The sequence below is a fragment of the Chroicocephalus ridibundus genome, chromosome 3 (genome assembly GCF_963924245.1).
Source record: "Chroicocephalus ridibundus chromosome 3, bChrRid1.1, whole genome shotgun sequence".
Classification (NCBI taxonomy): domain Eukaryota; kingdom Metazoa; phylum Chordata; class Aves; order Charadriiformes; family Laridae; genus Chroicocephalus; species Chroicocephalus ridibundus.
The window spans coordinates 16,925,025-16,942,295 of NC_086286.1; the positions used below are offsets into that span (position 1 = coordinate 16,925,025).

The 17,271-nt window shown below is 41.4% G+C and overlaps 1 protein-coding gene across 1 annotated transcript in view; it reads right to left on the reverse strand.

The window, feature by feature from the left end:
* XDH (xanthine dehydrogenase) overlaps window positions 1-17,271 on the reverse strand; it is a 53,944-nt gene that overhangs the window by 9,966 nt on the left and 26,707 nt on the right. Inside the window, exons 17-31 of the mRNA XM_063328159.1 lie at window positions 17,115-17,204; window positions 16,298-16,467; window positions 13,672-13,795; window positions 13,129-13,248; window positions 11,458-11,554; window positions 9,368-9,492; window positions 8,509-8,642; window positions 6,965-7,052; window positions 6,247-6,333; window positions 4,627-4,818; window positions 3,991-4,136; window positions 3,339-3,420; window positions 2,646-2,741; window positions 1,805-1,933; window positions 719-793 (exon numbers count right to left, since the gene is read on the reverse strand). Of these exons, the coding sequence (XP_063184229.1) occupies window positions 719-793; window positions 1,805-1,933; window positions 2,646-2,741; window positions 3,339-3,420; window positions 3,991-4,136; window positions 4,627-4,818; window positions 6,247-6,333; window positions 6,965-7,052; window positions 8,509-8,642; window positions 9,368-9,492; window positions 11,458-11,554; window positions 13,129-13,248; window positions 13,672-13,795; window positions 16,298-16,467; window positions 17,115-17,204 (1,755 nt within the window). The remainder of the gene's footprint in view (window positions 1-718; window positions 794-1,804; window positions 1,934-2,645; window positions 2,742-3,338; window positions 3,421-3,990; window positions 4,137-4,626; window positions 4,819-6,246; window positions 6,334-6,964; window positions 7,053-8,508; window positions 8,643-9,367; window positions 9,493-11,457; window positions 11,555-13,128; window positions 13,249-13,671; window positions 13,796-16,297; window positions 16,468-17,114; window positions 17,205-17,271) is intronic.

Consider the following 17,271-nt stretch of genomic DNA (forward strand, 5'->3'; position numbering starts at 1 on the left):
CAGTGCCAAGGCAAACATCATGATGCAGCTGCTTCCCCAAATAGCCCCAGCAGCAGCTACCAAGGGCAGAATTTGCCCATTGGCAGAGGGATAAGACTTGCTCTTGTTTGTTCAGCTCTCAGCTACAGGTTAGACTTTCAACCCCAGAGACAAAGTTTAAACTGACAGTCATCTTGACTTCAGTAAGGCCAGGGGAAATCCTATCCTGACTTCCAAATCACAAAGCCAAAGCTTCTCCCATGAAAAGAAGAGCTTGGATGTGAAAATGGCCTGAGAGCCTCACAGCACAGTGATCTCTTATTATTGAAGGTATAGAGATATTGCAGCCAAGGAGCACTACAGGAGGTAGATGGCAGTTTAACAGAGTCATCTTCATCACAGAATCCCTTGACTACAAATCAGGTTTCTTCCAGTCCAGGACTGTAGCCTGACTACAAAGATATATGTAACCCCTCAAGAATTTTATTTGGTCACGTTTGTCATAGGCAAGACCCAGGATCTGGAGAAATCTCAGTAGTAAAGTCATAACTGATGTTTTGGGGATGCCTCTTGCAAGCTTTGTTTACTTCCCTTGCCACGTTTCTGTTTCACTGTCTCTGCTCAAACCTTTCCTAGTGAGATGCAAAAGGCCTGAAGGATATATCTGCATACAGGGTTTGCCAATTAAAACAATTTCTGACAATGCCCACTTGTTTCGCGACAATTACAAACAGCTTACCCAGTCTTCCCAGGATCCTTTAGGATTAGACTGTTTGATCGGCTCAAGTCTTTTTAAGATAGTCTGACACGCATTCTAAAAACAGAGAAAAAGAAACAATATTTTAAGAATTGAAAAGTTAGCTTATAGTATTAAAAGCCCTGTAAGAGTTTCAAAGAACCTTTTGTTTAAATCAATATTGCCTTTAGGACTTTGGCATATCATAAAAAGGAACAAAGTTCACTAACAGATGTCTTGCTATATAGGAAGAAACATTGACTGAAAATGATTTTAAAACAGATTGTCTGTGCTGATAGCAGAAGGGAAACCCAAATACAGTACAGAACTTTCCAGACGATGACACAAAATATCAGAAGTCCACCCACTCATACAGCAACTTTATCTGTACCCTGTCATAGCAGGACACCTAAGCGTGTATCTAGCAAGATGATCCCATAACACTGGGAAAAAAAAATACTCCTGCCAAAATTCAACCTACTGAGACAAGCCGTGCAGGGAATATAAACAGCCTCATGTTTTTACTTCAGAGGTTACACTTTGCCTTTTCTTTAAACCTGTGAATGACCGGTACTAAATTCCTCTTTTCAATGGAGAAGTCACATGCCCTGCAAATACATGCATCAGTAACTCCACCATGTCAGTGACAGTCATGATCACGCCATTGCTACAGAAGGATGTTTCTCTAAGTGTATCTACACTTAGAGGGCATTGGTTCTGGAGCACAGCCCACAAACCATCTGCTATTAATATTTGCAGCACAATATATTTGTTATAGATAAGGCCACATAAATTTCTAAGAAGCCAGCTATTTAAATAGATGATCATTTTGAGTAATCACAAGCACTCCACTTCAGAACTACAAAAGGACTGAAGGAGAGTTTCAAACAACTTAAATACAGTCGTTCACCATCTAACACTGCCAGTAGTTATAGCAGATAAAGAAGTTACGAGGTATCCTTAGCCTTGAATTGCTTTTTTTGATGATTACATTTTCCTTAAGCAATAGATAGATATACATTTACACACTTTTCATGTTCTGGAGTCCCAGCTTATAACCCACTAGTTTAAATAACTCAGCTTCCATACATGGACGGCCATTCCATTGATGTCCGCGCTGACAGATGCAGCTGTTGGGGACGTATTTGGGACAGTGTTCGTGCTGGTCTCACTGATGAAAATTTTGGAGGTGGGAATTCCCAGTGATCTGCTAGCAACCTGCAGAGCAAAGGTAAGCAATTGGTAAGCGGCTCTTCTTATATACAAGCGTTATCATTTATTGCTTACTGCTAGGATCCACACCACAACCTCTACCCTCCCCCATCTTGAATTTCATTTTTCTTGAAGACTTCAGTTAATTTGGTGATTGAGAGCCTGCCAGAACATCGTTAAATTTGCCCTTCACAGACTGAATGTGTGCAAGCACATACATGTACACTTTTGCCACAATGACAGGCATGCACCTCACTATTGTGACACTAAACTCTTCTCTCAACAATTACAAGAATCAGAGGATAAAGAGCCCTATTACATTTTGCTTTCATTTCCCTTCCAAAGCAATGTTGCTCCCTTAGGCCTTTTTAACTATAAAGGCGTTAGTACATGGAGATAAACTTGTTTGCAGTATGACTAATTTTTGTATAAAAATATATGTAAACTGTAGTTTTATGGGATGAAAAGAAATTGCCAGAGAAGCTAGATTGAGACCTGCATTCTCTACATAATAAGAGTTAAGATGATGGAGATTCTAATTCTTGTACTTAATTGTAATAACACTCTGGAAATCTAGGACTGCTGCTGAAACAATGAAGTCATTAGGAAGGAATTAGTCGCGATTTGTTACCCTATGCATGCACATAGAGGAAGTGTCTGAGGCAACTCTACAGAGTGAAAAGATGTCTTATTTGGTTAAGTTCAAACTCATTAGTACCTGGATCATTTTGGTGTGAAGTCCTTGACCCATCTCAGTCCCACCATGTGTAAGTAACACAGAGCCATCTGTATACACATGGACCAGAGCTCCAGCCTATAAAAGGGAACATTAATCCAAGAGTCATCACAAATGAACTAGTGAAGTGCTTGGCAGACTTCAGTTGCAAGATAAAAAGAGAATGAATCTGGAATTAGATCAATGTTGTTCAATGTAATTAAAGCCACTAGTTAACATCTGAGGTGAATTTGGTTTAGTGTCATCAACTCACTAGACGTTCCAATGACATGTCAAACCTCAGCCAGTATTTCCAGCTCAGAAAGCAGGTGAAGTAACCCAAACCTAGCCCTGTGAAACAGACGCGCACCCTTCACCTGAACTTGCTAACACCACTGACAGTCCATCAAGTCTGGTCAAACATAGGAACAGTGTTTCAACTCTTTAGGAAGAGAAAACAGGCAGGGAAACTGACATAACACAACACTGTGAAAATATATCTGCATTGCAGCACTTTTTTGACAGTATAAACTGGTAACTGTTGTGTTGCTCATTTCGGTTTGAAAAATGCGTGCTCTTTCTTAACTAATTTACCACTACTCTGAAAAGCACTAGTTTGGTACGAATGGAGGAGGGCCTGGGGGAGGAAGCATAAATCTAGCTTCTCTACTGCAAAGATGAATGACACTTACGAACCTGGTTCAGAAATGGGACAGTGAAGCTGATGCCAAATTTGGTAGGAATAATGCACATCCCTCTCTTCTTCCAACGATTCTGCCTGCAAGGGAAGAACATTGTTTATATACTCATATGGCTTTCATCACAACTCAATACTATGCTTCCCTCTGACAGCTTCGGTATAAAACCAGAAATGAAATACCTGAAAATGCAATATAGACTGAGTTAATCAGTAATTTTTACGAAAGACTGTCTTTTTTTATGGGTCCCAACAAGAAGAGATCCAAAATGAAGACACTCCCCCAGGCATTATAGAAGCAATTGTCTGGACTACCAACTATTCAGTTGTATATACAAGACAATTACAAAAGACTATAAGGCAGTGGAAAGCCTTGATAGCCATCTGAAAAGTCTAGCTAGACTCAACAGACCCACCTGCCCTTACAAAGTCACGTCATGCTAGGTCTTATTCCTGCCTTATCTAAGCTACTAGGTCACTGACAGAGGTTTCTTTCCACAGTGAGCCTGAAGGAATTTCAAATAGAGAAATTTTTAGAAGTCACTCTGCAAACATACGGGCTTACTTAACATTGCACAAGTTGCTAAGAGAACTTCAGAGGTTAGTAGGCAACATGTATACCCAGTAAGAAGACCACTCCAGAACACCTACTTGTTGAATTCTTCAATTAGTTTCTTCCTGGCATGATAGCTAGAGCTTGACAAACATTCATCCCAGCATCGTTGTAGAGTAAATCCCTCCAGTTTTTGGTTAAAATGAGTCAGGTCTCCTTCATTATAGAGATTGAGCTTCCGCACCTTCCCAAAGAGAAATATAAAGGAGATGCGAAGTTTAATACTTCAGACTAGGTCTTTTTAACGGATGGCATCAAAAGCATATTGGTTCCTAGTTTTACTCCTCTGCTCAATCTACAGAACAATAGAATTAACAGACATCTATCTGTTTGTGGAAAAAGGGGGACTAAGGCATTAAGGCTGGGAATTTTCAAGAGAGAATGGGACTTAAGTATGTTGTTAGTAAGATTAAGATACCTAGTGCCTTTGGACTTTGTTTGAATATATATCCTTAAAGCAGGTGTTACACAACTGAGGCTACTAAGGGAATTTAATGAAGCAGAAAATAATCCATGCCATAATGTGGCTGACATACAGGAAGTCTGAGATCCTGCTAAGGGCTTAGCAAAAATGAAGCAGAAGTTCATATGTTTAATTATTTTCTGTGGTTGTGTCCAGTTCTCAGAGCTTGTTCAAAGGCAGCACCACCCTGAAATGTGTCAGTGATCTATACCTCCTCAGGTGGCAGGCCACACTTCCAAGCGAGGTCGCTCATCCAGCACTCAGCAATCATCATTCCTTGGGGCCCTCCAAAGCCACGGAAGGCTGTGTTGGAAGGCAAGTTGGTCTTGCAAACAATGCCCTCACTGCTGACATTGGGGATGTTGTAGGAGTTATCCAAATGTAATAGGGCTCTGTCCATAACCTGGTGAAGAGAATGAATGGAGAGGGACACATTTTACATGAATCACATGTCAGACTTCCCACTAGCTGCCAAAGCCAGGCTGGAAAGCTCTGAAGCTAATTTACACCAACAAGTACTTTCTCTTGCACTCTGCAGGTCTGCAGTCAACACCACTGGATGAGCACCGAGGTGCAGCCAGTACTCCCTCCCATTTGCAGTGGAGTGCTCAAGTGGTATCCTCCTGAAGGACAGGACAACAAACACACTTCTCTGTTGACACTTACGACCCTGGGACAGATTGAGCTTCGAAGTCCTTTGTTGACCCTGCGTTCATGCTGAGCCAAACTGCTACTAAATGCCATTACTCACCTGGAAGAACCAGAATCTTCTTTTAATTATACTGAGTAATCTGTTACTGGAAAAGAAGTCTTCCTGATATCAAGTGACTCAGCAGCTGGGCTATGGCAGTAAGGGCAACACTATGAAATAAAGATTTTCAATAGCCATATCTAAACGGCAAGATTTTAAATGTTTGTCCACTAATTGTCCAGATTGGGACAGGGTTAGAGCTTTTTTCTGGCTTGTGTTCCCAGACTTCCAGCAGCAGCACAGAGAGTAGACTTTACACATCCCAACTTTATTTCAACATGGAGCTCTTTCCAGTCCCCTGATTCAGACACAGTCAAAAAGACAATTTGCATAGATGCGCTCTCAACCAGGCCTTCAGTTTATGCAAACACACTTGCCTACCATTCGGCTCTGCGCACCACATTGCTAGCATCAAATGTGACTCCGGTAGAGCACTCTTGCAGTTCTTTCCCGCTGAAATGGATTCAGTTTTGCAGAAAATTATCAAAGACTCAGTGAACTAGAGAAAGGAACTAAAATAAACGTGACTGACACTAGGCTATTGGGTTGGTCACTCACATGACAGAAGAGTATTTTACTCATCGGTGCAAAAGTTCTTGGAGACAAACTCAGAACTTGGGCCCCTTCTTGCCCTTAGCGCTTGCAAACCCAATGTTAGCTTTAGCCAGTCGTTAACTAGCTTGTTGATTTAGGCACTCTGCCCTGATCAGCCTATGACTGGGATGTTTCTTATTCCAAGGAACTAGCTTTCACTAAAGCTGGGGAACTGTCAGTCATCTTGCATTGTGCAACAAGTTTCCCATCACAGCCCTCTGCAATGCAAAGCAAACTTTCTTGACCTTTTTGCTTAATCCAAGTTATTACGGCATCAATAAGAATTATGTGGCATGTGCCCAGGCAGGTCAGTTGGCTCAGAGAGCAGCTGTATAAGCTCCAAAAACTCATCAAGCTCTATTTTCAGTCGTGTCAGAGAGCAGGATGTGCAGGCAATGCTGTAGACAACAACTCTCTGAAGTCAGAGCAAAAGGTTGCACAGGGAAACATCTTATGCCTTATTAGCCATCAGAAAATTTTACTTACACCATAAGAGAGGTCTACAGAGTTGCCCCCATTGCTGTAGTATGACACCTCCAGACTCTTGACTTTCCCATTCTTCATGAAACCAACCTGTCAAGAGAGTCTCCTCAGTAATCCATTTTCTACAAAATGTTCTGTTTCGTGCTTCCCTCCAAAAACCAAATGGAACTCATACAGGCAAAAAGACTGACTATCCTCTGCTGTAGCACAGGACAAGCACAGGCTGCAACTAAGGAAGCCTCCTAGTAAAGGGTCCATGTTTGCATCTTAATCTTGCTCCAGAGAACTCTTCTAAAGTAAGTGCTGGGCACTTGTCACAGCCACACCTTCCTTAACAGGTTTGTGTTTTGAAAAGCAGGAGCAGTTAGATGAGGATTGAAGAGGAACAGAAATTAACAAAAAAACCAGTAGTACAATACTGTAAACAAATGGGAGGGCACCTAAGAGCAATGTGATTGTCAACAAGGGTAAAGTCTTGGTTGCAAGGAAGAGGGAAATACTTATGCTGAGGTCACAACAATGGAACCATCTGAGACAAAAGAACTTCTGCAGGACTTTAACAGGAAAAATGGTATAACCCAGCTGACCTGATCCATTTGCAGCAGGGGAGATCAGCAGTGAAACAACCAGAGCAGCAATTTTTTCACAGTGTCTTACTACTCTCTGATGTTTCAGGTGAAAACACTGAGACAACATGCATTCATTTTGTACGTGTGCATACCTTGTACCTCCCCAGGAACGGATGTCTCCCACCACTTATCAGCATGTCCTCATCTCGATCCAGCATGCACCTTACTGGGCGTCCAGTTCTGTTAAAGAATACAATTATCAGGCAAAGCCTGGAACACACAGTACAGTTCCTACAGGCCAAGACTCTTCTCTTTTCGGTGAGGACTGTCTTTCCAAAGTGGCAATGGGGACTTAAGGGTAAACTGCTTAGTTTATATATCTTCCTCTTAAGAAAATAGCAAGATTGACTAAAAAAATAATTAAGACCTTAGAGGCTGGGGCCTGTTTATGAACACTCTTTGCAGAGACTCTTACATTAAAAAGAATAGTTGCTTACAGAGACAGGTGTTAATAACTCAGCAATCATTGCTTTCTAGACTGTTTCTCAAGACCCCCTCGTGGCTTTGCAAGAGAAGATGCCAAATGAATTATATAATAATGCTAAGTAAAGTACTGAGTAGCCTTCAATTTGACCTTGTTTATTTGCTTATTTATTATCCAAGGAGGAGAGGAGAAGCTCTTTTTCATTTTCTAACAATTCTGCCATCCCAGTGCTCTCTTCAGGTTGTAAAAATATCTAGGGAATGCCATAGATGTTATTTCACAACCTCTGGCATATAAAAACAGTGGTTTGGACGGCAGAGATAAAAGAAAGGAAAAAAATGTACCTGTATTACTGATTAATTAGAGAAAGCAGGTGGTTTGCTCAGAACAAGAAAAAATAAAGCTGTTTTAAGTACAAGAGCTCAATTTTGGCTGTTCTCTTCCAAAGGTATTTTATCAAATCGCTGCTGTGTTGCAACATACATCTAGCATTGCCAGCAGGGTGCATCCTCACCTATCAGGGCAGTATTACGCACAGCGCAAAAATGTCATCTCAGGGGCCACGTTCACTCACAACCACAGAAATTTTCACAGTTAAAGATGAGCCCATATCAAAACTCCAGAACCCAGAATCACAATTCCAATCTACGCTTCACAAATGTTACAGTCCAGGTTCATTCCCTGAGCTTTTAAGAGTTTGAAAAGAGTGGGTTTCTGTTCAGTGGCCTGCCACCCTTCCTAGGGAAAAATCCAAAGAGAGACTTTGCAGAACAGCAGAGAAACAGTGGCTCAAGGCTGGTGTATGTAGAGTTTGGAGCAAGGAAGAGACTCTCATACCTCTATTATACAAAACAGCAAGCATGGCTAGTGCTGGATTTTGAAAGGGTTTGGGGTGAAATGAAGAGGCAGATAATTTGAGATAGAAGAGTTTTCAGAGAGTACCAAAGGAACAGGAGAGTAAAGGAGTTTTCCCCCCTTTCCTATTAAAAGCTGCCCTTACTGCATAAGCTTAGCCCCTCTGAGCAGGTTTAATTCCTCCTACTAGCTAGGAGGCCATTAGACACCTCCTTTAGGAAACCTAAGGCTTGCTATAAGCTGTAGAGTAATAAGACATTAAGAGTATTGAAAGTGCTCTAGTGCCAATGGAGCTCCAGAAAGAGGCAGATTAGAATAGTAAAAGGAAAAAGCCCTGTTCCCCACACCCAAACTTACTTGAAGGCTGCGACAGCCACTGCAGTTGTCAAAATAGTATTCCTAGTCTCTTTTCCTCCAAATCCTCCTCCCATTCTTTTCACTCGAACCACAACCCGATTTGATGGGACTCCCAATGCATTAGCAGCAAACTCCTAAAGAAAAAACAGAACAGCAGAACATGTACAGAGCTGAGCTGGTGTTAAGAACGACATACCAACACACTGTCTTTCTGCAGCCATTGCAACAGTGCAAATACTTCATTACGTTGCAAGGTCCTACTGGTCCTGCAATTGGATTTGATGTAATTGGAACCAATAAGCCTAGTATTTAATCTCTGAGGAGGCAAGGCACACAGTGCTTCAGCAGACAGCACCAGATTCAGGAAGAGACTGACATGAGATGAGGTAACCAAGACATAGGTCTCATTTAGCACAGTGGACGTCCGTACCACTCTGTCCGTTCTCCTCACTCTATTATGAGACCTTTGGACAGTCTTGGAGTCAGTAACCAGGCCAAAGACAACCCACAGTGCCAGTAGCCTGCCTCACAAGATGGCAGTCAGTGTTTACACCACCTCTCTTTCTGACATGCCATTCAACAGCCATGCTTACTGACCAGCTGGCACCCTCTCCAGAAAGGGTTAATTGTGTAATCCCTGGTGACAAAGATGTGCTGCCAACAGAAACATCTCTGTCACCTGGAAGCAGATTCAGGACACCAGTAGGATGGATACAGACTTTAGATCCCATACCCAACTCTAAGCCTTTGTGGTATTTTTTTATTCAAGACAAGATAGGACCAACTGTAAACCAATCATTTATCTAGTCTGAATTTGAGAAACAAATGCCTTTTATGTAGCAGGTCAATAAGACAGTACCTGTGTCTTCATTGGGTTTTGCGTCGACACAAAGAGCTCCATCTCACCATCTTCCCCCTTTGGCACAGCCAACGTGCAGTGAGTTTCCAGATAGAAATGCTCCTGCCCACCAAGGTACATCTCTCCTAGAAAATTGAAAGAAATGCCCCAAAGATAGGGTGTTCCTGGTGTTATAAGGTGTCTCCCATCATACGCTGCCTGCAAGCTACTGCCCTTTTGACATGTGTTAAATGACAACTCTTTGCGCTGCCCAGCACTGGATATCCCTAGCTCTAAAACTGACACTCCTAGTTCAACATTAAAAAAAAAAAAAAACACACCCAAAAAAACCCAGACACACCCCATCCCTCCACTTTCTAGAAATCTTCAGTCCAAAACCCAAGTGGCTAGCATTTCAAAAATAAGACTGCACACCATGCCATTCACCCAGGATCCCTTAAGATGCAATGTTTGGTGCCCTTCAGACTGCCCTGATAATACCACTGAGATGAAGGATAAAAATAAATCGAGAATGGCGTAGCTGAGCAGATCAAATACAAGGTTACAGACTTTGAAACAGAGGAACAAAAATAGAAACCCAAAATGCCTTAAGATGATCTAACTTGGAATCAAGTCTCTGTCACCGCATGTGGCTCCTTCCCAGGACATCTTACCTGGCAGCGGTGAGGGTACAATTTCTAGTCACACTACACACTATTAAATGTCAGAATCAACCTCCTTTCTCAGTCTTGGCCCTGGTCTATTCAGCTCCCATGAAACTTAACATTCAGAGCAGTTCTCACAATCCTGTTCCCCTCTTCCTTTTATTCAATTCAGCAACAACAAAATAGCTGCCTTCATTAGGTGTATCAGAGAGAAATGCACATTTGCATGAGACAATGCCTACTCTGGTACGTAGCAGGGGCCTTTCTCTTGTCTCCTCAAGGGGGTTGGCCTGGCATTCAGACAGTATTGCAGCCTTTTAAATAACCTATTGTTCTAGCTCAGAACAATTTCTGCCTTGCCTGGCACAGTGTTTTCATTTTGTATAGTATAGCACACTATAAGAAACAGTTAGCAACAGCTTTTAACACCTTTGAAGTGCCAGCGACAATCATTAATTAACTGCAGAGGAAGGTCTCAGCAATGCATACCAAAATACAACAAATTACAGACCTGAAAATAAGTGTTTCAGTTAAACAACTCCCCCTTTCCCCTGTGGGGAGGTAAGGGGGGAGACATGCTTTTCTGATCTTTGAGAATAATGCCTTCACACCAGGTTTTGTGTCTGTAACTGATTTAACTTTCCTTTAAGATCTGTAAGAAGGATACAAAACCCTCTTATCAATAAATATAGAGTTCTCCAAAGGTCTGATGTTTGAGACTCTTCCTCTCAGGAGCAATTGATTGACGATACATACACCAAGCAATGACATGGGTCTCACAGACTATTCCAGTTCTCAGCTCTGGCACTCTCCCCTCCTAACTCACCGAGGTTTGAAACAGCTGTTGATAATTGCTGTCTCTACAACCTACTTGGCAGACTCCAACTGACTGAAACCAAGCAGCACACCAAAAAACAACCACTCCTCAAAGCCAGACCAACAATCAATGTTGACAAAGTGTTACAGGGCAGTGCCATGTTCTTCATGATACCTACAGCCAGCAATGTTGGTGGATCAGGTTTTCAGACGCATGTATGTCCCATTTTCATAAGATACAGTTGCATACCAGGTCAAGGGAAATTGACTGTCTTTAAGATTCAGACCAGACTATGTCTGGACAGTGAAAAGTTCCTATATAGATACGTTTCAGGGAAAAAAAAATCACTTTGTAGAGTATTTGCAGAAAAATGTGTCCTTACATTGGAAGAGACTGTTTACAGGGGCACAGCTGTGAGCATCCAAATCTGTTTGAAACTAAAATTAAATCTTTCACAAGCTACTTGTACATAAACAGTAGTTGAAACTTAATAGGAAATTAATTTAGCCCTGCAAGCCTTACTTTCATGTGTTCAGAATCATATGCATAAAAAGGAGGCTAATAGCTTGATTGATGTCTTTTGTCACAAACTATCCTACTTTAAAAGAAGTATTAATGCTCATTCTCACCTTCCAAAATGTGATCAGATTCTTCAAATCCTTTCTTCACGTCTCCCTTATTAATCCTCTTTATAGACTTAAGAAAGGATTGTTTCTCAATTGCTTCCTAAGAAACATAATGACACAATGAAATTTTTTTTCACTTGGTGGAAACCAAATGAAAACAAAGCTTCCTCTGACTGAAGAAGAAATATCCAAGATAAAAAGCACATGAAATTATCAGACACTAAATATGGTAACAGCCAAGTGACTTGACTTAAAGCAGCACAAAATTTTTGGCAACACAGCAGTTTCACAATAAACACCATAATTGGACAATCTTAGATTGCTCCTTGTGATCCATTTTACATCACAGACCCAGAACCTCAAGGTCTGTAGCCACCAGAGCTGTGTCTTACAACTTATGTTAGCTATAGTCCTTGGCCCAGAAGGGGGGAAAAGAAAAAGGAGAAAAAAAAAGAAAAAGAAAAGAGACAGAAGGAGAAAACTAAATCTCTCAGATGGTATGAGAACTTCTGCAGAAACAGTTCACTTCTGAGCTAATATACAATAATTTTTCTTGGGGAAGTTTTACAAACGTATTTCACTTTTGCCAAAACTGAAGCTTTCAATAATAATAAAAAAAACCCCACACAGAACGATCAAACAACAACAAAAAAACCCAGCACATTTTTGGCTCCACTCATGTTCTGTGGCTGACTAAAAAACTAGAAGCCTCAGAAAAGGAAAAGTTCTCACATGTTGTTTGTGAACCCAACAAGTCATACAACCAAACGAAAACCTCTGTCCAAAGATGACAGTACCAATGTCTGTACTAGACAATGCACAGACTCTTTGTATTTGCATGAATACAATTCACATTACAAAACACATGGGATGAAATACTGACCATTAAAAAAATTAATTAGAATCCCATGGTTCTAATTTCTCCCTAATAACAATGGCTTCACACATTTTTTCATATTTCTAGATGCGAATGCTGTATTAGATATTATCATTTCCTTTTACAATCACATAAGAAAAACTTGTCAACAAGCCTTCTAGTTAAAAAAAAAAAAAAGAAAAAGCACGAAATGATCACAAATTGTTGACGTTAACTTCTTCAGCTTTGAGAAATGCCATGTAAGGGCTGTGTCCGTACAGTCAGTGGAAATGTTTGCAGTGGAGAGTGAACTCCTGAAGAATAATTTCATCAGCTTAGAAACTAGACAAGTAGTCTGCAGAAACCTCAGAGAAGCTGTGCACTGGCAGAGCTAGAAGAGACACTTTCATACCCCACTATTGAGTGTTATAAATCATAGAATGAAGAATGAATGAACCCATGAAGCCAGCAGGGTCATACTGGAGAATACTGAAAGCAAGCATCTGTGGGTAAGAATGGAACTGACGGTAACCTTGCTAATTTAACCAAATTTGTGCTGAGCACAACATATTTACCAGAGTTTGGTTTATTTCTTTTAGGTTTAACTAACACAGAACAAGTTAAGGTACTCCCAATCAGTGCACCTTCAAAGGTGTGTCCTTTTTATATCTAAATATACAAATTATTCCTTCTAACCATATCCTGCTGCACCCACAAAGACTAACAAAATACGTGGCTAAATAACCATGTGTGAGAACAGAAGTTAACCAGACATCAGGGAGTCCCAAGCTAACTGCAGTAGATCTGAGCCACCTTACCTGAATTGTGACAATAGGTTTTAGCTCTTCATACTTAATCTTCACAGCTTTAGCCGCTCTTCTGGAATGTTCTTGTGTGTCTGCAAGAACTGCACCGATGACATGACCAACACAAGTGACCTACAAGCAATATTAGGACCCACCATCATTTGATGTGTATATCTGCAGTAACTGAGAGGCTTGTGATAATTCTCTTTATCTATTCCTTTTGTTCAGTTTTTCCATCTGTTTTTTCAGATTGGTCTATTGAAAACCAGCCAAGGGAAAATGATCACAAACAACTTTGAACAGTAACTGACTGAGCGAGCCAGTCCCAGTGCCCTGCAGCTTGGAGGAGAATACTGAAGGTAACACAGAGAAGAGGGGCACAGGGCAAAGGGACTGAGGCCTTATTGAATTTGGCACCAAGACTTATATTGACTACAGTGCAATTAGGATTTACCTCTGTATAACATAGAGGACTTCAATGAGAATATCTTATCAATATGAGAAATCTTATCTCCTAAGCAGTACGATTGAAAAAGTCTATTTTTAACCACATACCACATCTTCAGCAAAGACAGTCTCATCATTAGCGATGCCAGTGACGTTACTGCCAGGAACATCCTTGGCGGAGACAAAACAAACAAACCCAGGAACACTCTGGGCTTCAGATGCATCTATAGAACTAAAGAAAGAAAGGAGGAGAGGCAGCATTGTTATTTCTCATTTTTCTTTTTGTCAGGGCTTATGAGATACCAATACATTTTCAGGCCTGATTCCCTGAAGTCTGGCTATACAAAAGAGGAGGAGTTTGTGACATGAATATGATGTGAAACCAAGACAGAAAAGGCAACATATTAGACTAAAATCATTTGGGATTTATATGATAATCTGAATCCTGACTGTGAGTCTGACCACCAGTCTGCTGCTTTGGACTATACTGTATCATACAGCTTTTCCCTAAGACATAACTGAACTTGATTCAATCGCCACATGTACTAAAGATCCCTTGACACCCTTTACCAAAGACTTAGCTGCCATGACTCTGTGAAGGCAAGATTCCTTCCTGCCTATTGATAAACATGAAATTTTACTGCAGACACATATCATCTACCATGAGTTCACCTCTAGAGAAAAACATGCCTGTGAGTCAAGCAGAAGTTATTGAGTATCAATTACGAGGAAGCTGCAAGGTATTCAAAAGGATACAAAAGAAATGACGCTCCAAAAGACAAAAAGCTTCATGAAAGGCTTTCTTTGGTAATCAGCAAAAATATTTGTCTGCTTGAATCATATACAGATTTTAAAACTAAGGGACAAGCAGGACAGAAAGTAACTAGAGAAGTACAATATAATTTAATTTTATATGGAACACATCATAAAAAAATGTATTACAAAAGATTTTCAAGCTCTTATTGCAATATTTTGCACATTGGCCATCTAATTGGCTTGCTTTACACGGGAACTGTTGCAAATAGAAAAGCTGTGGCTTTGTTTTTGCTAACTGAATGATTTATTGTCTTCTGTAAATTGCTGCAATTTTTTCAACGTGCTTGTTTAGATTCCTGAAACTCTGATACAAACTGTGCTTGAAAGTAGCTGTTTATGCATCCCATAAACTTTTCTAAAAAGACATTAAATGTATGAATGATCTTTCCCACACAAACTTTTAGACAGTAGGAACTGAAGACAAGGCTATTTTTCTTTGGAAAGTTGATTTTCTTGTGCTTCTGCAGTAATGCCTCAGAAACAATCCCCTGAGTTTCCCTCAGTAAGAAATACAGAGGCAGATGATTTCTAATTTACCCCTGATGGTCAAAATCTGACTCAGGTGAAGTGGAAGTTTTGTGAGCCAATATTTTGACGGACAAAATCATAGGCTGAGATACTTCTGTCACCTGATGAAATATTCTCCTACTTCCTCTACAGAACAATACAGGCTCATGGCTTGAAACGTGAATGCGCAACGCAAATGCAAGAGAATGTGTACAGCAACCTTTAGAAAATACTGAACATTGTGGTCACAGGCATGGATCTGATGCTTTTTCTATTGCCCCATCTGCACTGGTAGCAGTAATCATGTTTATGCATTTGCAGCACTCATCAGTGACCACGTTGCAACACCTGAGACTTAACTATAATGACAGAGCAATTTCTTTCATAACCTGGGAGTCAACTACTACATCTGTGCATCCACGTCCACCATGCTAACATTCCATGTTAGACCACTGTGGGAAACCTCTGGCCAGGATGCCTAAATAAGCAGGAAGTATTGCCTACGGAACGAACAGTACTTTGCAAGGTTATTGAGGATGACAGGAGGCAATGTAACACAGAGTATTCCACATCAAAGCACTTGAGGACAGCTGAGAGCCTGCAGAGCCACCGCAATGTAAGCACAATTAGGAATGGCGGGGGGGGCAGTCGGTCCAGCGACATAACAGCATTAAAACTCACATGAGAACGTAGATGGCATTACCTGCCAGGATAGGCATTCTAGAGTTGGTTAGTCACTATTGTTATAAATTATGCATGAGTCATGCCCTGCATGGACAAGATGTGTTCAGAGACCACTGCACTTCCAAACACTGACATATCCACCTTGCTATAGCCAAGCACAAACAGGTCTACATCTAATAGCTGAAGCTAACTCCCATAGGACTGTTATGCGGAGGCCTTGACCATTGCCAGCGCAAGCAAGCACTGCGCAAGGCAAAAACCAGAAGACAGTACGCAGACAGCTGACTCACCAGCAGGAGTGCTGTGGTGGAACTGCATGTTACAACCTAAATTTTTAGGCAGATAGGAGAGAGCATGTTCAAGCTGCATGCTCTGGTTAGGGATTAAAATGGCATTTTCCTCAGACACTGTGGTGCTCTCCTACCCTGCTCCTTTTTAAGCCTGCATGCTTGAGTGCAAGAGATGGGACAGGCAAGAAGGCTGCCTAGGCCTGAGGGCTTTGTGCTTCAGCAAAGCTCTGAGTTTGGTGTTGATTCCCTCATATTCCCACTAACGCACACTTGCAAGGCAGCTGCAACACATACAGCTCACCTCCATATAACAATGTGCAATGAACTGGAGCTCGCACTGATGAAAAAACCCTTCTCTCACCCACAACCTGACAATGTTTTCTAAGCCACCAGGCAATGTATGCTTTCAACATCTGAAACTCAGAAGCAACACTTACAGGATCTTAGCATGGGCTTTGGTGCTGGTCACCAGCGTTAGATACAGCTCCTTCTCATAGTAAGGGATGTCATCGCAGTAAACAGCTTCTCCACTTGCTTGTTTGGTTGCTGAAACGTGCATCAAAGGCCGTCCCACCATATCTTCAACTGCCTGCCCCTTGGGCACTTCCTGGAATAAAACACATGACTGACTGCTACCGCTTATATTGCAGGGGACAGAAGCATTGATGGGACAGCAAAAGGCACCGTGAGACATTCTACTGAAATGTGGAATGGAATGGGGGCTCAGTCCTGTGGGAACGGAAGGTAAGCAAAATGGAGTGGCTATAATACAGAAAGGGCTATGGATTGGGTTTTTGAAATTGCTATGGAAGAGAATGCTTTGATGTGACAGCTTGAGGTCTGAGTTCTGAAGCTAGCTTCTGCTCTCAAAGATGAAGAGAACAGGTCATTAACAGAGAAATAAAGGAAGAAGATATATCCTGAATATGAAGCCTGAGAGATGGAAAGAAAGGCAGGCTGTAACTGGGGAAAGTAGAAGGGCAATTTCAGTTTGGATATCGAGCTGGCTGCAGGACAAAAGTGCCACCCACAGCCATTTTTATGAAGCTGTACACATCAGCAACAGTCTTGGTCAATGACAGGAAAGAACATTGTATCCTAAAGCAAGGAAGGGACTGAGACCCAAATACAAGCCTCAGGAATCGCATTATATAGGTTCACATATTGCCCATACTGAGGGAGACAACAAGATAAGAAGCACAATGTGATCTACAGAAAAGCCTGGGTCTATGTCATGCAGGTACTGCTACTTACTTGGAAGAGCTGGGCATTTGCAATGGGATCTTTGTGAAACAGCTCTGTGGCACTGATGTAGTTCGAGGGGACGGGTTCACACAGATTGTTCTGTCAGAGACACATGAAAAAACAATCACCTTCCCTGTCAGTCCCTTTCTCACGTTCGTTCCTCAGT